At 45.1% G+C, this 22,776-nt stretch overlaps 2 protein-coding genes across 2 annotated transcripts in view; one reads left to right on the forward strand and one right to left on the reverse strand.

The window, feature by feature from the left end:
* Nucleotides 1–22,776, reverse strand: part of trpm7 (transient receptor potential cation channel, subfamily M, member 7) — a 109,628-nt gene that overhangs the window by 13,670 nt on the left and 73,182 nt on the right. The gene's annotated exons all lie outside the window — the stretch shown is intronic.
* Nucleotides 180–21,672, forward strand: usp8 (ubiquitin specific peptidase 8). Its single transcript, XM_067419181.1, has 19 exons — nt 180–322; nt 1,026–1,143; nt 1,439–1,583; nt 1,696–1,781; nt 2,137–2,263; nt 2,564–2,606; nt 2,682–2,838; nt 3,157–3,319; nt 3,983–4,124; nt 4,796–5,040; nt 5,457–5,891; nt 6,739–6,813; nt 6,918–7,198; nt 12,305–12,523; nt 15,310–15,520; nt 15,679–15,915; nt 17,443–17,585; nt 18,351–18,483; nt 20,523–21,672. The coding sequence occupies exons 2-19, from the start codon at nt 1,040–1,042 to the stop codon at nt 20,679–20,681; spliced, it is 3,105 nt and encodes a 1,034-aa protein (XP_067275282.1). The 5' UTR covers nt 180–322; nt 1,026–1,039; the 3' UTR covers nt 20,682–21,672.

Below are 22,776 nucleotides of genomic sequence, written 5' to 3' on the forward strand. Positions count from 1 at the left end.
GTAACACACAATTGATACACCGTGTGTGTGTGTGTGTGAGAGAGAGATGTGTAGGGGGAAAGAAAATGTGGTTTGTACAGTATAAAACCATTACTTCTATGTAATGTCCCCACATTTCACAAAAACAAATGTGTGTGTGTGTTATTATGTTGTGTTTGTGCGCAGTGTGTGTTTAAATAAAGCTTCCGCTCTTTGAACCCGTCGACTTCCGCGTTTGATCGAGCAGTTTTCAGTGTTTACTGCCATTATTCCGGATAAACTTCACTTTTCCGCGGATCCCGGTGTGTTTCCCGAGGCTTTTATTCCAGTGTGTGTGTTTAGGGTGAGTCGAGCTTCACTGCGGATCACACACAAACACCCAGTTATTGATTAACTGTAGTGTTATGATTATGAATTTGGTTTACTGTAGTGTTATGATTATGAATTTGGTTTACTGTAGTGTTATGATTATGAATTTGGTTTACTGTAGTGTTATGATTATGAATTTGGTTTACTGTAGTGTTATGATTATGAATTTGGTTTACTGTAGTGTTATGATTATGAATTTGGTTTACTGTAGTGTTATGATTATGAATTTGGTTTACTGTAGTGTTATGATTATGAATTTGGTTTACTGTAGTGTTATGATTATGAATTTGGTTTACTGTAGTGTTATGATTATGAATTTGGTTTACTGTAGTGTTATGATTATGAATTTGGTTTACTGTAGTGTTATGATTATGAATCTGAGCAGAACTATCGCTTGTGTTTGTGTCACTGGTCGGATTGTGTTGTCAGTGGTCTGATTATTGTTAGTCTGGTGATCCTGTCATTGGTGTAGTTAATTACTGTAATGCCTCTGATTATTGATTGTTTTGACATGCGCCTGATTGTTATTATTAATATTTAAATAATGAGTTGGTCGAATTATATTCTGTAATATCTTCTATATTATAGTCCTATGCTGATTCGTCTAGTCATGGCTCTAGTTAGTCTGCCATGATGATGATGATGATGATGATGATGATGATGATGTGTTCCTGCAGGAATATGAGCTGAGATGCCGTCCGTGTCCAGCGGAGTGAAGGATCTGTATCTGTCCTCATCACTGAGGGATCTCAATAAGAAAGCCGAAGTCAAACCGGAGAAAACCAGCACCAGAAAGTGAGTAACGTTAGAGCCTTAGAAAACCGTATTTATCGGTCTGCAGTGGTCAGTATCTATCAAAAGTGCTCCAAGGAAGGACCAGTGGAGAACCGGCCACAGGGTCATGGGCGGCCAAGGCTCATTGATGACCGTGGGGAGCGAAGGCTGGCCCGTGGGGTCCGATCAAACAGACGAGCTACTGGAGCTCAAACTGCTCCAGAAGTTAATGCTGGGGAACGCATGGCCCCAGGATGTACATCTGATCTCTGTGTGTGTGTGTGTGTGTGTGTGTGTGTGTGTGTGTGTGTTCCAGTTATGTTCAGAGTGCCTGCAAGATCTTCAAGGCGGCTGAGGAGTGTCGTCTGGACCGAGACGAGGAGAAAGCTTACGTCCTGTACATGAAGTATCTGACGGTCTATGACCTCATCAAGAAGAGGCCGGACTTCAGGCAGCAGCAGGTAGAGCCGCAGTGCATTGTGGGAGTTTGGCAGCTGTGTGTGGGTGTGGGTGTGTGTGTGTGTGTGTGTATGTGAGATGATGGGCTGTTGTGAGTCTGTGCTGTCCTTTCAGGAGTTCTTCCTGTCTATGCTCGGACCGACAAGCTTTAAGAAGGCCATCGAGGAGGCAGAGAAACTCTCAGAGAGTTTGAAGCTCCGGTCAGTTTCACACACACACACACACACACACACACACACACACACACACACACACACACACACACACACACACACACACACACACACACACACACACACACACACACACACACACACACACACACACACACACACACACACACACACACACACACACACTCTCACTGTCTCACTCACAAACACACACACATGTTAGGTTTTTATGAAATGTGGGGACTTTCCATAGGTGTAATGGATTTTACACTGTACATTCTATCCCCCTATACTGCCCCTAAACCTACCCATCACACACACACACACACACACACACACACACACTCACTCACTTACACATTCTTCTGCTCTCTTTCTTAAGGTATGAGGAAATGGAAGTGCGGAAAAAGCTGGAAGAGAAAGAGAGAAAGGAGGAAAAGAGTCGACGAGAAGAAAGAACTGAAAAAGATGGACGTGCGTCACCGAGAGGAGTCTCAGAGAAGCAGAAGGTGCTGCATCACACACACTCACACACACACACACACACACTTCTGGAGATGGTCGATCTGAACCTGTAATATTATGGTAAACTATAGGAAGCCTCGGAGATGATATATCATTCCTTAAATGTGTATGTGAGTGTGTGTGTGAGTGAGAGTGTGTGTGTGTGTGTGAGTGTGTGTGTGTGTGTGTGTGATTGACGGGGTTTGTATTTTAACTTGCAGCTCAATGTTCAAGTTTAGTGATGTCATCACATGCGTGTTCTGATGTGTTAATGATTAATGTTGCCTTTGCGTGTTTTACGGCAGGTTAAAGAGGAACCCAATAACAGGAAGACAGGAAGTGATAAAGGTACTGCTGGATTATCCCTCCTCTGTGTGTGTGTCGGATGTCCCTCACCAGTGTGTGTGTGTGTGTGTCCATCAGGCAGCATCAGTGCTGAGGGTTTGTTCCGGCTGATGAAGGACTCCAGTATCAGCGTTCTGGTGATGGACGCTCGGAGCAGGACGGACTTCGAGGAGTCGCAGATGTGTGTGCCGTCTCAGACCTGCATCAGTGTACCTGAGGAGGCCGTCAGCCCGGGGTATACACACACACATACACACACATACACACACAAACACACACAAGCACAGCTGCGGTCAGAGCCCACTTTAGACCCAGCTCTCTATCACACACACACTCTCACACACACACTCTCTCTCTCACACACACACACACACACACACACACACACACACACACACACACACACACACACACACACACACACACACACACTCTCACACACACACACACACACACACACTCTCACACACACACACACACACACACACACACACACACACACACACACACACACAGACACACACACTAATGTTCACTCTGCTCTGCTCGTCAGGGTGACGGTGCATCAGATCGAGCTGAAGCTTCCTGAAGCGTCTCTGGAGCTCTGGAGGCGTCGAGGGTTCGTGGATTATGTGGTTCTGTTGGACTGGTTCAGCTGCATCTCTGACCTCACACTGGGCTCAACCTTACAGAGTCTGAAGGACGCGCTCTTTAAGGTGTGTGTCTGTGTGTGTGTGTGTGTGTGAGACCTGTGTCTGGTCTGCGTGTGTGAGAGACGTGTGTGTGAGATGTGTGTGGTGTGACGTGACGTGTCAGATCGTGTGTGTGTGTGTGTGTGTGAGACCTGTGTCTGGTCTGCGTGTGTGAGACGTGTGTGTGGTGTGACGTGTCAGATCGTGTGTGTGTGTGTGTGTGTGTGTGAGACCTGTGTCTGGTCTGCGTGTGTGAGAGACGTGTGTGTGAGATGTGTGTGGTGTGACGTATCAGATCGTGTGTGTGTGTGAGACCTGTGTCTGGTCTGCGTGTGTGAGAGACGTGTGTGTGAGATGTGTGTGGTGTGACGTATCAGATCGTGTGTGTGTGTGAGACCTGTGTATGGTGTGACATGTCAGGTCGTGTGTGTGTGTGAGACCTGTGTCTGGTCTGCGTGTGTGAGACGTGTGTGTGGTGTGACGTGTCAGATCGTGTGTGTGTGTGTGTGTGTGTGTGAGACCTGTGTCTGGTCTGCGTGTGTGAGAGACGTGTGTGTGAGATGTGTGTGGTGTGACGTATCAGATCGTGTGTGTGTGTGAGACCTGTGTATGGTGTGACATGTCAGGTCGTGTGTGTGTGTGTGAGACGTGTCAAGTCTTGTGTGTGACACCTGTGTGTGTGTGCAGTGGGACAGCAGCACTATCCTGCGCAGTGAGCCGCTGGTGCTGGAGGGAGGTTACGAGAACTGGCTGCTCTTCTACCCGATGTACACCAGCAACGCTAAAGTCAAGCCCCCCCGACAGCAGGAGTCCAGCGCCCTGCCCCAGCGTGAGTCACACACACACACACACACACACACACACACACACACACACACACGTGCTCCACACGGCTCCGATGGGTTAATAGAGCCTTCTGATTCAAATCGATGCGTTTGTGTAAGAAAAATATCCATATTTAAAACTTTATAAAGGAAACCTGCCTTGAAGTCTTCCAGTGTAGCCACGGCTGTTTAAGCCACAAGATGGCGCCAGCGTTAAGCATAGAAGTAGAACCGGTCAAGATAACTCGTAGTACCCGGATGAGCGGTGTGTGTTATCTGGGAATAACATACCGCTGGAATGTGCGATTGACCAATCAGAATCAAGTATTTCATAGAGCAGTGCAATAAAATATAATATATAATTTAATATATAATATAATAATAACAGTTAGTCGATGCGTTCATGAGCTCAAGGCTAGATTATTGTAATGCTCTACTGGGTGGTTGCCCTGCTCGCTTAATAAACAAACTCCAGCTGGTCCAAAACGCAGCAGCTCGAGTTCTTACTAGAACCAGCAAGTATAGCACCTAAAACTCTGGACCTTCCTAGCAATATTCGGGAAGCAGACACACTCTGTCAGTTTGAATCTAGAGTAAAAACACATCTCTTTACTATGGGTTGGGTTAGTTGGTCCTAGCTCTAAAGACTGTGTTGTTGTGTCCGCTGTGATTTCAGTGAACTTCACGTACCCGTCGCTGGAGGAGCCCAAACCCGTGATCGTGTGTGAAGAGCCGGAGCTCAATGGAACCACTCAGATCCAGGAGCCGCCAGTGGAGCCGCCAGCAGATCCGCTTACACACACACACACGCCGCTCGCAAACACACACACACCACTCGCAAACACACACACATCGCTCGCACAGCCCGTCATCACTGATGCCACACCGCCTGCCCCTGCCTCGCCCAGACACATACCACAGGTGAGTCTCACCCACACACAACGCTCAGTGATTCACACACACACACACACACACACACACACACACACACACACACACACACACACACACACACACACACACGTTTGTTTTTGTGAAATGTGGGGACATTCCATAGGCGTAATACATTTTTATACTGTACAAACCGTTTCTATCCCCCTATGCTGCCCCTAAACCTACCCAACACACACACACACACACACACACACACACACACACATATTCTGCATTTTTACTTCTTCAAAATGTATAAGCATTGGGGACTGGACCAGGGCCACACGGAATCTGTGGATTTTTTTGGGGTGATTTTTGATATTTCACAAAAACACAACTCATATTTCACACACACACAGACACACACACACACACACTCTCTCAGCATCTCAACCTTTCCTCAGGTCGACCGCACGAAGAAGCCTCTGGTCAGCGACCCGAACCCCGCGGTGCCGAATGGCCTGGTGATACCGGACCGCTCCACCAAACCCCCCACACACACACACACACAAGCTCTGAGCGAGGAGGAGCGGCGGGAGATCCACGCCGAGACCGTCAGTCTCATCGATAAGGCTCGGAAAGAGCAGGAGCAGCGCAAGAGAGCGCAGGAGGAGAGAGAGACGGCCGAGAGACTCCAGCGAGAGCAGAGCGAGAGGAAGGAGGAGGAGGAGAGGAAGAAGAGGAAGGAGGAAGAGGAGGAGAAGAGGAAGAAACTGGAGCGGCAACAGGCGGCGGAAGAGGAGCTGAGGGACCAGAAGGCCAGACGAGCACAGAAGGACGTCCCACTGGACGCAGCCATGAAGAGCATGTCACTGGACTCGCCCGCACCGCTGAACGCTGTGAGTGACATCACACACACACACACACACGCACACACATATATATATACACAAATTAGAATATTACTTAAGACCAGGATAGATTTTCTATGGGGTAGTGGTCTGTGCGCAGTTGTTCTTAAAGCGCTGACTCCAGCTGCAGTCCTCTCGTTGTGAATCTCCTCCACATTTTTGAATGGGTTTTGTTTCACACTCCTCTCCAGGGTGCGGTTATCTCTATTGCTTCTACACTTTGTTTCTACCACATCTTTTCCTTCGCTTCGCCTCTCTATTAATGTGCTTGGACACAGAGCTCTGAACAGCCAGCCTCTTTTGCAGTGACCTTTAGGGTCTCGCCCTCCGTGTGTAAGGTGTCAGTGGTCGTCTTTTGGAGATCTGTCGAGTCAGCGGTCTTCCCCATGAGAGTGTCGCCGACAGAACTAGACTGAGACTTTTGAGTTCATTAGCTGATTAGAGTGCGGCACCAGGTGTCTTCAATATTGAACCTTTTCACAATATTCTAATTTTCTAAGATACTGAATTTGGGATTTTCCTTAGTTGTCAGCTATAATCATCAAAATTAAAAGAGATAAACATTTGAAATGTATTAATCCGTGTGTAAGTGAGTATAATACGCAAGTTTCACTTTTTGAATGGAATTAGTGAAATAAATAAACTTTTTGATTATATTCTAATTATATGACCAACACATACACACATACACACTTCACACTTAGGGACATTCTTATATTTTTTGTGGGCTTTTTGTGAATTCAGCCCTGCATGCAGGATGATATAAAGACACTTGAGCAGGAGGTAACGTGTGTGTGTGTGTGTGTGTGTGTGTGTGTGTGTGTGTGTGTTTCAGAGGGAGTCGCTGACGCGCGCACACAGTGAGGAGATGGGCCGAACCGTACCTGGGCTGCCGGATGGCTGGATGAAGGTGAGTGGAGACGGCAGAGTGTATGTGTGTGTGTGTGTGTGTGTGTGTGTGTGTGTGTGTGTGTGTGTGTGTGTGTTGCTAATGTCTCTGATGCTGGTCTGCAGTTTCTGGACACAGTGACGGGCACCTACAGATATTACCACTCGCCCACCAACCGCGTGCATCTGTATCCACCGGAGGTCAGCTCGCCTCAGATCCAGCCCAACGCTGCCAAAGCTCAGCCGGAGCCGGCGGAGACGGAGCGGGAAAAGCAGCAGGAGAAAGAGCGGGAGCGGGAACAGTCCAAGCTGAAGCGCTCATACTCCTCTCCAGACATCAGCCAAGAGCTGAGCAATGAGACCAGCAGGAAGCCTGCAGCCATCCCAGCCATCAACCGGGAGAACAAGTAAGAGCACACACACTCACTCATACAGTCACACACACACACACACACCCTCATAGTCACACACACACACTCACTCATACAGTCACACACACACACTCACTCATACAGTCACACACACACACACACCCTCATACAGTCACACACACACACTCACTCATACAGTCACAAACTCAAACACACACTCACTCACTCATACAGTCACACACACACACTCACTCATACAGTCACAAACTCACACACCCTCATACAGTCACACACACACACTCACTCATACAGTCACAAACTCACACACACACTCACTCACTCATACAGTCACACACACTCACTCACTCATACAGTCACACACACACACACACACACACACTCACTCATACAGTCACAAACTCACACACCCTCATACAGTCACACACACACACTCACTCATACAGTCACAAACTCACACACACTCACTCACTCATACAGTCACACACACACACACACCCTCATACAGTCACACACACACACTCACTCATACAGTCACAAACTCAAACACACACACACACCCTCATACAGTCACACACACACACTCACTCATACAGTCACAAACTCACACACCCTCATACAGTCACACACACACACTCACTCATACAGTCACAAACTCACACACACACTCACTCACTCATACAGTCACACACACTCACTCACTCATACAGTCACACACACACACACACACACACACACACACTCACTCATACAGTCACAAACTCACACACCCTCATACAGTCACACACACACACTCACTCATACAGTCACAAACTCACACACACTCACTCACTCATACAGTCACACACACACACACACCCTCATACAGTCACACACACACACTCACTCATACAGTCACAAACTCAAACACACACTCACTCACTCATACAGTCACACACACACACTCACTCATACAGTCACACACACACACACCCTCATACAGTCAAACACACACACTCACTCATACAGTCACAAACTCACACACACTCACTCACTCATACAGTCACACACTCACTCACTCATACAGTCACACACACACTCACTCATACAGTCTCTCACACACACACACACACACACTCATACAGTCACAAACTCACACACACACTCACTCACTCACGCAGTCACACACACACTCACACGGTCACAAACTCATGCAGTCACACACACACACACACACACACACACACACACACACACACACACACACACACACTCATACAGTCACAAACTCATGCATACACTCACGCAGTCACACACACACTCATACAGTCACAAACTCACACACACACTCACTCATGCAGTCACACACACACACACACACACTCATACAGTCACAAACTCACTCACACACACTCACTCACTCACGCAGTCACACACACACACTCATACAGTCACAAACTCATGCATACACTCGCAGTCACACACACACACTCATACAGTCACAAACTCACACACTCACTCACGCAGTCACACACACGCTCATACAGTCACAAACTCACACACTCACACACTCACGCAGTCACACACACACTCATACAGTCACAAACTCATGCATACACTCACGCAGTCACACACACACTCATACAGTCACATACACTCATACAGTCACAAACTCACACACTCACTCACGCAGTCACACACACACTCATACAGTCACAAACTCATGCATACACCCACGCAGTCACACACACACTCATACAGTCACAAACTCTCACACTCACACTCACTCACTCACGCAGTCACACACACACACTCATACAGTCACAAACTCACACACTCACACTCACTCACTCACGCAGTCACACACACACTCATACAGTCACAAACTCTCACACTCACACTCACTCACTCACGCAGTCACACACACACTCATACAGTCACAAACTCACACACTCACACACTCACTCACGCATTCACACACACACTCATACAGTCACAATCTCATGCGTACACTCACGCAGTCACACACACACTCATACAGTCACAAACTCTCACACTCACTCACTCACGCAGTCACACACACACACTCATACAGTCACAAACTCATGCGTACACTCACGCAGTCACACACACACTCATACAGTCACAAACTCATGCATACACTCACGCAGTCACACACACACTCATACAGTCACAAACTCATGCATACACTCACGCAGTCACACACACACTCATACAGTCACAAACTCATGCATACACTCACGCAGTCACACACACACTCATACAGTCACAAACTCATGCATACACTCACGCAGTCACACACACGCGTACAGTCACAAACTCATGCAGTCACACACACACACACACACACATACACACACACACACACACACTCATACAGTCACAAACTCATGCGTACACTCACGCAGTCACACACAACCTCATACAGTCACAAACTCACACACTCACTCACTCACGCAGTCACACACACACTCATACAGTCACAAACTCATGCATACACTCACGCAGTCACACACACACTCATACAGTCACAAACTCACACACTCACTCACTCACGCAGTCACACACACACTCATACAGTCACAAACTCACACACACACTCACTCACTCACGCAGTCACACACACACTCATACAGTCACAAACTCACACACTCACTCACTCACGCAGTCACACACACTCATACAGTCACAAACTCACACACTCACTCACTCACGCAGTCACACACACACTCATACAGTCACAAACTCACACACACACTCACTCACTCACGCAGTCACACACACACTCATACAGTCACAAACTCACACACTCACTCACTCACGCAGTCACACACACACTCATACAGTCACAAACTCACACACACACTCACTCACTCACGCAGTCACACACACACTCATACAGTCACAAACTCACACACACACTCACACTCACTCACTCACGCAGTCACACACACACTCATACAGTCACACACTCATACAGTCACAAACTCACACACTCACACAGTCACTCACGCAGTCACACACACTCATACAGTTACAAACTCATGCGTACACTCACGCAGTCACACACACACGCGTACAGTCACAAACTCATGCAGTCACACACACACACACACACACACTCATACAGTCACAAACTCATGCGTACACTCACGCAGTCACACACACACACTCATACAGTCACAAACTCATGCGTACACTCACGCAGTCACACACACACTCATACAGTCACAAACTCACACACTCACTCACTCACGCAGTCACACACACACTCATACAGTCACAAACTCACACACACACTCACTCACTCACGCAGTCACACACACACTCATACAGTCACAAACTCACACACACACTCACACTCACTCACTCACGCAGTCACACACACACTCATACAGTCACACACACTCATACAGTCACAAACTCACACACTCACACACTCACTCACGCAGTCACACACACACTCATACAGTTACAAACTCATGCGTACACTCACGCAGTCACACACACACGCGTACAGTCACAAACTCATGCAGTCACACACACACACACACACACACTCATACAGTCACAAACTCATGCGTACACTCACGCAGTCACACACACACACTCATACAGTCACAAACTCATGCGTACACTCACGCAGTCACACACACACTCATACAGTCACAAACTCATGCAGTCACACACACACACACACACACACTCATACAGTCACAAACTCATGCGTACACTCACGCAGTCACACACACACACACACACACTCATACAGTCACAAACTCATGCGTACACTCACGCAGTCACACACACACTCATACAGTCACAAACTCATGCAGTCACACACACACACACACACTCATACAGTCACAAACTCATGCGTACACTCACGCAGTCACACACACACTCATACAGTCACAAACTCACACACTCACTCACTCACACACACACTCATACAGTCACAAACTCATGCGTACACTCACGCAGTCACACACACACTCATACAGTCACAAACTCACACACTCACTCACTCACGCAGTCACACACACACTCATACAGTCACAAACTCACACACTCACTCACTCACGCAGTCACACACACACTCATACAGTCACAAACTCACACACACACTCACTCACTCACGCAGTCACACACACACTCATACAGTCACAAACTCACACACTCACTCACTCACGCAGTCACACACACACTCATACAGTCACAAACTCACACACTCACTCACTCACGCAGTCACACACACACTCATACAGTCACAAACTCACACACACACTCATACAGTCACAAACTCACACACACACTCACACTCACTCACTCACGCAGTCACACACACACTCATACAGTCACACACACTCATACAGTCACAAACTCACACACTCACACACTCACTCACGCAGTCACACACACACTCATACAGTTACAAACTCATGCGTACACTCACGCAGTCACACACACACGCGTACAGTCACAAACTCATGCAGTCACACACACACACACACACACACTCATACAGTCACAAACTCATGCGTACACTCACGCAGTCACACACACACACTCATACAGTCACAAACTCATGCGTACACTCACGCAGTCACACACACACTCATACAATCACAAACTCATGCAGTCACACACACACACACACACACACACACACACTCATACAGTCACAAACTCATGCGTACACTCACGCAGTCACACGCACACGCGTACAGTCACAAACTCATGCAGTCACACACACACACACACACACACACACTCATACAGTCACAAACTCATGCGTACACTCACACAGTCACACGCACACGCGTACAGTCACAAACTCATGCAGTCACACACACACACACACACACACACACACACTCATACAGTCACAAACTCATGCGTACACTCACACAGTCACACACACACTCGTACAGTCACAAACTCATGCGTACACTCAAGCAGTCCCACATACACACACACTCGTACAGTCACAAACTAATGCACACACTCGTACAGTCACACAATCATACACAGACACACACACAAATATACATACATGGAATTTGTGTATTTGTAATTGCATTAAATGTGAAGACTTGCTCTGTGTGTGTGTGTGTGTCTCAGGCCTCTGACTGCCTCCTATAAGACGGTGGAGATCGCGCGGCCGTCCGCAGCTAAGATCCGGAACCTGAACCCGGTGTTTGGGGGTCAAGGGCCGTTGCTAACGGGCCTCCGTAACCTCGGCAACACCTGCTACATGAACTCCATCCTCCAGTGTCTGTGCAACACTGTCGCCATGGCCGACTATTTCAACAGGAATTACTATCAGGACGACATTAACCGGTATTATATCATCACATTCAGTGTGTGTGTGTGTATGTGTGTGTTGGTGTGTGTGTGTCTGAAATTGTCATCATAGGTGCGTGTCCACTGTGAGAGACATAATTTTTTTTAGAAATCACAATGTGTGATTTTTTTTTTTAGCTATTTATTTGTCTGATGCAGCTGCTAATAAGTATTTGAACACCTGTCTATCCGCTAGAGTTCTGCCCCTCAGAGACCTGTTAGTCTGCCTTTAAAATGTCCACCTCCACTCCATTTATTATCCTACATTAGATGCTCCTGTTTGAGGCCGTTAGCTGATAAAGACACCTGTCCACCTCATACAATCAGCAAGAGTCCAACTACTGACATGGCCAAGACCACAGAGCTGTCCAAAGACACGAGAGACACTCACACACCTCCACACGGCTGGAGAGGGCTCCGGGGAAATGGCCAAGCAGCTCGGTGAAGAAAGGTCCACTGCTGGAGCAATCATTAGAAAATAGAAGAAGCTAAACATGACTGTCAGTCTCCCTCAGACTGGGGCTCCAGATCTCACCTCGTGGGTCTCAATGATCCTAAGGTGAGAAATCAGCCCAGAACTACACGGAGGAGCTGGCCAATGACCTGAGCAGAGCTGGGACCACCGTTACCAAGGTTACTGTTGGTAAAACACTAAGACGTCATTGTTTGAAATCATGCATGGCCTGAAGGTTCCCCTTAAACCAGCACTTGTCCAGGCCCGTCTGAAGTTTGCCAATGACCATTTGGATGATCCAGAGGAGTCATGGGAGAAAGTCATGTGGTCAGATGAGACCAAAATAAAACTGTCATAATTCCACTAAACGTGTTCGGAGGAAGAATGACGAGTACCATCCCAAGAACACCATCCCTACTGTGAAGCATGGGGGTGGCAGCATCATGGTGTGGGGGTGTTTTTCTGCACATGGGACAGGGCGACTGCACTGTATTAAGGAGAGCATGACCGGGGCCATATATTGCGAGATTTTGGGGAACAACCTCCTTCCCTCAGTTAGAGCATTGAAGATGGGTCGAGGCTGGGTCTTCCAACATGAAAATGACCCGAAGCACAGCCAGGATAACCAAGAGTGGCTCTGTCAGAAGCATATCAAGTGTGCAAAACTACAGGAAACGTTTGACCTCTGGAATGGCAAACAAAGGCTACTGGACCAAATATTAACATTGATTCTCTCAGGTGTTCAAATACTTATTTGCAGCCGTATCATACAAATAAATAGTTAGAAATCATACACTGTGATTTCTGAATTTTTTGTGTAATTATTAGGGGTGTGCATTGGCACTGCCTTCACGATTCGATTCGATTACGATTCACCAGGTAACGATTAGATTACGATTCACCAGGTAACGATTCGATTACGATTCACCAGGTAACGATTCGATTACGATTCACCAGGTAACGATTCGATTACGATTCACCAGGTAACGATTAGATTACGATTCACCAGGTAACGATTAGATTACGATTCACCAGGTAACGATTCGATTACGATTCACCAGGTAACGATTTGATTACGATTCACCAGGTAACGATTAGATTACGATTCACCAGGTAACGATTCGATTACGATTCACCAGGTAACGATTCGATTACGATTCACCAGGTAACGATTTGATTACGATTCACCAGGTAACGATTCGATTACGATTCACCAGGTAACGATTTGATTACGATTCACCAGGTAACGATTCAATTCGATTCTGCGATGCGTTGTGATGCATCAAAATTCTACTGCACACAAAGCTAATTTTTCATCAGTCATGAGGCAATACAAGCAGATATTAAACAACAGATGTATTGGCTGCTATGTGTCTCCTGTATCTTTGACATAAAAGTTATTAAATAAAATAAAATGTAATTAAATAAAATTAAATAAAATGCAATTAACCCTTAAATGCATGACTGTTTCACCAAACATTCTTACATATTCAGGTCGTTAGCGACCCAGATCTATATTTAACATGGATAGACCTCTACCCGTCGTGATAATATATTAAACTCCTGATTTTAGAGTAGCAGCTACAGAAGAATAAAATAAAACCTATTTCGTTCCCTTTTGGAGCTTGGAAGGATTCAGTTTGAGCAGATGTTTAATACCATCCTCATCTGTCCTCGTCAGAGCTCGTTTACCAGTAGATTCAGCATCTGCCTCATATTCGCCATCTCCAGCATATTCTCCAAACTCATTTTCAACGTCTTCAAAATCAATATTTTGATCACTGACAGCTTCTTGACCACATCCATCATCAAGAGACAGTGACACTAACATATGATCGTGTTTAGTACTCGCTCTCTGAAGTAGATCACTGAGCCATTTCAAGTTTTGCAGATTATAATTATTGTTTCGTTTTCTGTCAGAGGTAACTATGAGTGAAACGTCACTTCATCATTGCGTATCAGACATCGCCACCTTGTGGAATAAAGGTGAATTGCGCCCGGAACCGGAAGTATTTGAAACTTCACAACTTTATCGTCCGCCAGAAAATAAACAGTGACATAATCGATTATGGCACTTTGCAGCATCGATGCTGAATCGTTCATGCCCCGCATCGCCGAATCGATTATTGTTGACACCCCTAGTAATTATGTCTCTCTCAGTGGCCATGCACCTACGACGACAATTTCAGACCCTTCATGATTTCTAAGTGGGAGAACTTGCAAAATAGCAGAGTGCTCAAATACTTACTTTCCTCACTGTGTGACTGTGTGTGCGTGTGCGTGTGTTTGTGCGTGCGTGTGTGTGACTGTGTGTGTGTGTGTGTTGCAGGGCAAATATCCTGGGTCATAAGGGCGAGGTGGCGGAGGAGTTCAGTGTGGTCATGAAGGCTCTGTGGTCAGGACAGTATAAGGTGATCAGCCCGCAGGACTTTAAAGGAACCATCTGTAAGATCAACAACCGCTTCTCCAGCTACGAGCATCAGGACTCACAGGAGCTGCTACTGTTCCTCATGGACGGCCTGCACGAGGACCTCAACAAGGTAGAGGAGTGTGTGTGTGTGTGTGTGTGTGTGAGAGAAAGAGAGAGAGTGTGTGTGCGTGCATCCGTGCGCGTGTGTGTGTGTGTGTGCGTGCGTGCATGCGAGCAAGTGTGTATGTGAGTGTACAGACTGAAACACACACTCTCTCCCTCCCTCAGGCAGATAAGAGGCGGGGCTATAAGGAAGAGGACATCGATCACCTGGATGACATCAGCGCTGCGGATCTGGCCTGGTCCAAACACAAGCAGCTGAACGAGTCGGTGATCGTGGCTCTGTTCCAGGGCCAGTTTAAGTCCACGGTGCAGTGCATGAGCTGCCAGATGAAGAGCCGCACCTTCGAGACCTTCATGTACCTCACACTGGAGATGCCAGCCGGCAGCAAGTGCTCTCTGCAGGTCACACGCGCACACACACACACACACACACACACACACACACACACACACACACACACACACACACACTTGTTTTTGTGACATATGGGGACTCTCCATAGGCGAAAGGATTTTATACTGTACAAACCCTCTTTTATATCCCCTTACACTGCCCCTGCCCCTAAACCTACCCATCACACACACACACACACACACACACACACACACACACACACGCACACACACACAGCCCCTAAACCTACCCATCACACACACACACACACGCACACACACACAGCCCCTAAACCTACCCATCACACACACACACACACACACACACACACACACACACACACTGCCCCTAAACCTACCCATCACAGGAAACATTCTGCATTTTAACTTTCTCATAAAAACTCCTCCTGTGTGATTTATAAGCCTTTTGTAAAGTGGGGCCATGGGTAATGTCCTCATATTTCACCCTCTCCTGTAATACCTGTGTCATACCCATGGCATTACACACACTTGTGTCCTCATATGTCACAAAAACATGCCCACACACACACACACACACACTAAATTTCAGTTCAGCTGGATCATGTGACACTGAAGTCTGCACTGAAAAAATGCTCTTCTTCCTCAGTATTTTTGTCTTGTTTCTAGTCTAAATATCTAAAAATTCTTACATTAATTTACTAAACAAGTGACAATTATTGTCTTGTTTTGGGGAAAAATAACACAAAATTAAGAGTTTTTCCTTAAAATGGGGTGAGAAAAATAATCTTGTTTTCTGTTTGAATTAAGATTATTTTTCTCACCCCATTGGCAGATCATTTTGCCTGTTTTAAGCAAAAACTCTCTTCATTTAGAGTTATTTTCAACAAAGACCGTCTAACACACACTGCAAAAATATATAATTTATTCCCAGAATTTTTTTCCCCCACTTTGATATTTGTCCCCAGAAAACACCAAAAATATCTGATGTCGTTTTACTGATCCAGTAAATACTTCTTGATTTAAGAATATTTAGATAATTGGACTGGAAACAAGACAACATACTAAATAAGAAGAGCATTGCACTGCACTGAGACGTTCTCCTTGAAGAACTAGACCTGTGTGTTGTGTGTGTGTGTGTGTGTGTGTTGTTGTTGTTCTGTAGTCCTCCATCTGAACTCTCTCTGCCTGTGTTGTGTGTGTGTGTGTGTGTTGTTGTTCTGTAGTCCTCCATCTGAGCTCACTCTGCCTGTGTTGTGTGTGTGTGTGTGTTGTTGTTCTGTAGTCCTCCATCTGAACTCACTCTGCCTGTGTGTGTGTGTGTGTGTGTGTGTTGTTGTTGTTCTGTAGTCCTCCATCTGAACTCTCTCTGCCTGTGTTGTGTGTGTGTGTGTGTTGTTGTTCTGTAGTCCTCCATCTGAGCTCACTCTGCCTGTGTTGTTGTTCTGTAGTCCTCCATCTGAACTCACTCTGCCTGTGTGTGTGTGTGTGTGTGTGTGTTGTTCTGTAGTCCTCCATCTGAACTCACTCTGCCTGTGTGTGTGTGTGTTTGTTCAGGATTGTCTGAAGCTGTTCTCTAAAGAGGAGCGTCTGACCGACAGCAACCGCTTCTACTGCCGACACTGCAAGACACACAGAGACGCCATCAAGAAAATGCAAATCTGGAAACTTCCGCCCATTTTACTCGTGCATCTGAAGCGGTGAGTGAAGTCTGGAGTGCTTGAGTTCCGGCTCCGCTGGCGGGAAACCTCTTCAGTGGCGATCACCAGAACCAGCTCAATTTAAGACTGGATTTAGGACACTAGCATTATGATCAGAGTTATTCAACTAAATATACAAATAACATTAATGAATGAGGTCTTATTTAATTCTATAAACTCTAATCCTGATCTGCCAACATTGTCTCTCTCTGATAAATTAAAATAAGCTGATAACATCACTGTTTACTCCAGAACGACTGTACAGCCCAATCTAATTCTGCTGCAGTATTGTCCTGTTTAACACTGAAGCTGCTCTGACACAATCGGCGCTGGAGAAGAGCGATAGAAATAAAGATGACTGATGTTTTCTACTGCACAAGAGGAGTGATCAACAGGCAGTATTCAAATGACTCCTGTCTGTCTGTCTGTCTGTCTGTCTGTCTGTCTGTCTGTCTGTCTGTCTGTCTGTCTGTCTGTCTGTCTGTCTGTCTGTCTGTCTATCTATCTATCTATCTATCATGGACCAGCTGGAGTTTGTTTATTAAGCGAGCAGGGCAACCACCCAGTAGAGCAGCTTTATGGGAACTCTTCAGTAATTAAGGGACAGCTTTAAAGTTCCTTAAGCGGACCTTTATTTTTTATTTTTTGCAACCCATTTTTTGTACCCTAACCTTATAACGAAGTGCTTTGATGCAGCCGGGCCCAGGGCTTTAAACGTGTAAAGCAGGCTTCAGTGTGAAAGGTGTTCTTGTGTGTTTATTACAGGTTTAAATACGACGGCCGGTGGCGGGAGAAGCTGCAGACTCTGGTGGATTTCCCGCTGGATAATCTGGACCTGTCGCAGTACGTCATCGGACCCAAACCCAACATGAAGAAATACAACCTGTACGCCGTGTCTGTGAGTACACGACACACACCGCAAAACACACTCTTCTTCTAACTTCAGCGGGATTAGTGTTATCTGGGCACCTCTGTGATGTAGAAATTACTCCACATCTGAGTTGGATAAGCAAAGCTGTGATTTTACTCAGATTTACTGACTGATCTCCCGGATATGATGTCAAGACTTGGAAATGTTTTTTCGTTATAGATATAAACTGCAAATAATGCTCTTCTTACGAACAGAAACATGACTATTGGTGAAATCAAATTTGATTATTGCTGATTTTAAAAGAGTTAAACTATCTTTATTATGGGTTTGATTCAGATTCATTTAGCTGGTCTGTTTACACCCAGATGGTGCAACTTACCCACTGACTCGGATCATCTTACCCCTAACCTGGGGTAAACTGAGCCACAGGAACACCTTTTTTTAGTAGAACTCTTTGTCAGAGATGCATTCTGACCATTTAAAATGATAGGAAACTTTTTTTAGATACGTTCATTGTACTTCCTGCATATTTTCTCTTATCTTGAGGACCACAGAAGTACACTGCAAAACATGCTTTTCTTACTCAGTATTTTGTCTTGTTTCTAGTCCAAACACAGAGGTGGTAAAAGTACTCAAAAGTTATACTCGAGTGAAAGTATGTATACCTTAATGAAAAAATACTCCAGTAAAAGTAGAAAGTCCTCCATTCAAACATCACTTGAGTAAAAGTACAAAAGTATCAGATTTAAAACGTACTCAAGTACCGAAAGTAAAAAGTAAATATTCAAATTAACTGTAAATATCAATAAGCAGATAAAATCTTTTGGGACTGATATGCAATGCTTTAATTGAACAAATGTTAAGATTAGATACTGCAAATAAGAATTTGTTAGATTTGCAATTAATAGGAGACAATGAAGCACCTTAAGGCAGTATAGGGGTTAAACTTAAAATAGACATGTTCCATAACATTAGCTCCATAAAACAGATGAGGAGCAAGATACTATTAACTAATTCAAAATTAATTCAAAAGCCATAACCACAATGACATATTACGTAACAATTAGTTAATAGTCATGTGCCTCAACAAGTAAAGTTATAATATAATTTTTGTAATCATAACCAATTGTTATGATTAATGATTAATTAAACAGACAACTGAGAGTCGGAATGCATGGCTTTGAATACATGAATTTACATTATTAGTTCATGTAATATGTTATTAGGGAATTAATGATGTCATATTTAATTAATAGCAATTCATATATTACTTAATCTATTAATCATAGAGAATGTTCATTAGTTGCTGATGCAGTAATCATTAATAAATGGTTTAGTTCTTCATTAGTAATACATTAACTCATGGTTATCTGTGCATTAGTTAGGCATGAATTATAATAGTGCACCTGTATTGTAAAATGTTACTGATGTTTCCATAGTAAATAGTGTGCCGCAAAATAAAAAAGTTGGGGAAACACTGAGCTAAAGTTAGTGTGGCAAACCTGACTTGTCAGCTTTTTTCCAAGTCTATACCCGACTGGATCATCCATGACCGACCAGACCGGTTTGGAAATCAAGTGTAATAAATACTTAATACTTGGAGCGGGCATGGGGAAATGTATTGGAGTAAAAAGTACACTTTGCCTTTAATATTGTAGTGGAGTAAGAGTAAAAGTAGATGCAAATAAAATATACTCAAGTAAAGTACAGATCCCCGAAAAAAATACTTAAGTAGAGTATCAAAGTATTTTTACTTGATTACTAACCACCCCTGTCCAAACATCTAAAAATTCTTAAAACAAGAAGTATTTACTAGACAAGCAAAAGTAATTGTCTTGTTTTGGGGAAAAATAACTCAAAATGAAGAGAGTTTTTGCTTAAAATAAGATAAATAATCTGCCAATGGGGTGAGAAAAATAATCTTGTTTTCTGTTTGAATTAAGATTATTTTTCTCACCCCATTGGCAGATTATTTATCTTATTTTTAGCAAAAACTCTCTTCATTTGGAGTTATTTTTCCCAAAACAAGACAATACTACCGTACCCTCTCTTCTTCTTCTCCGCAGAATCATTACGGCGGGATGGATGGCGGCCATTACACGGCCTACTGTAAGAATCCGCTCAAGCAGCGCTGGTTTAAATTCGACGATCACGAAGTGTCTGAGATCTCCGCCTCCTCCGTCCGCTCCGCCGCGGCCTACATCTTCTTTTACTCCGCCCTATGAGGGAAAATGGCGGCTCGTCACCATGGTGACCGACACAATGCAAGTGTGGGCGGAGCTTACACTGATTGACACTTCTGCTGATGGAACGCGTCTCTCTCTCTCTCTCTCTCTCTCTCTCTCTCTCTCTCAGTGGGCGGGGCAATAATCCCGCAGCAGGAATCGCATCTCGGAGCATCGGCCTGCCTTCTCCAGAATCTGGGCTGGATGTCATTTAGACGGACGTGTGTGAGATTAGACGTCCGTATACGCGCACTATAATCCCAAACGCTCATTAGACGTGCATCCGCCGCTTAGAGAGACGTGTTTAATTTATTTATACGATGACCAAATAATGCGGTTCTGGTGCTGCCAGATCTGAAAGAACCTGAGGTTCTCCTGTTTAGCATTAAATCACTCACACACACACACACACACACACACACGATGATCACACTAACCCACAGTGGAAATCTTCCTACACTTCTGTGCACTGCAAAAAATGCTCTTCTTATTTAGTATTTTCTTGTTTCCAGTCTAAATATCTGAATATTCTTAAATCAAGATGCATTTACTAGATCAGTAAAACGACATGAGATATTTTTTCTTGTGTTGTTGAAAATAAAATCTAAATGAAGAGAGCTTCTGCTTAAAACAGGCAAAATGATCTGCCAATGGGGTGAGAAAAATAATCTGATTTCTGATTGAAATCTTGTTTCTTGGATTTAAGAATATTTAGATATTTGGACTGGAAACAGGACAAAAATACTAAATAAGAAGAGCATTTTTTGCAGTGTAATAACCCTCGTTCACCCATGACATATTAAATCAGTGATCATACACACCATCTCTAATCGAGTGTGTGAACGACGTCAGCTCCATCTCACTGTGGCATGAGCTTCTGATGGACCGAGTCAATCTCACATGGTTTCTTATAATAATAAGTGCATTCTTTAAATCCATGTATTATCTTATAAACCTTATACGTGCATAAATAAACAGATATAAACACTCATGTGCTGTGAGTCTTCTGTGTGTGTGTGTGTGTGTGTGTGTGTGTGTGTGTGTGTGTGTGTGTCTGTGGGTTTGTTGTGTGTTGAACAGGATTTATAAAACTGCAGAATCTGATTAGACGAGCCGCATTTGAAGCCAATATAAAAAGGTAAAAAATATTAATGTGCCAAGATATTGCATTTCTTAGCAACCATAAACAGTAATACTAGTTCATCTGTTTTAGTCACATGACTTTCCCACTCATCCACCATCATATACATGCACTATATGGCCAGAAGTGTTGTGCCGCCTCTACACACACCTGAGCTCCCCATTGTTAACCGGTGGGGTTTAATCTGGAGTCGGCCCACCCTCTCTCACAGCTCCAGCTCTTCTGGGAAGGCTTTCCTCAAGGTTTAGGAGTGTGTTTATGGGGATTTTTGCCCATTCTTCTAGAAGCTCATTTGTGAGGTCAGGCACTGATGTTGGACGAGAAGGCCTGGCTCTCAGTCTCCGCTCTAATTCATCCCAAAGCTGTTCTATCGGGTTGAGCTCAGGACTCTGTGCAGGCCAGTCCAGTTCCTCCACACCAAACTCCTCATCCATGTCTTTATGGAGCGACGCTTTGTGCACTGGAGCGCAGTCATGCTGGGACAGGAAGGGGCCGTCCACAAACTGATCCCACAAAGTTGGGAGCGTGAAATTGTCCAAAATGTCTTGGTGAAGCATTAAGAGTTCCTTTCACTGGAACTAAGGGGCCAACCCCTGAAAAACAACCCCACATCATAACCCCCACTCCACCAAACTTTACACTTGGCACAATGCAGTCAGGCGAGTCCCGTTCTCCTGGCGACGGCCAAACCCAGACTCGTCCATGGGATTGTCAGACTGAAGCGTGATTGGTCGCTCAGAGAACACGTCTCACTGCTCTAGAGTCCAGTGGCGGCTGCTTTACTCCACTGCATCCCACGCTTTGCATTGCTCTTGGTGATGTAAGGCTTGGATGAGCTGCTCGGCCATGGAAACCCATTCCATGAAGCTCTCTCCGCTGTTCTTGAGCTCATCTGAAGGCCACAGAAGTCTGGAGGTCTGGAGCTGTTGACTCTGCAGAAAGTTGGAGACTTCT

Source organism: Pseudorasbora parva, chromosome 16 (assembly GCF_024679245.1).
Source record: "Pseudorasbora parva isolate DD20220531a chromosome 16, ASM2467924v1, whole genome shotgun sequence".
Classification (NCBI taxonomy): domain Eukaryota; kingdom Metazoa; phylum Chordata; class Actinopteri; order Cypriniformes; family Gobionidae; genus Pseudorasbora; species Pseudorasbora parva.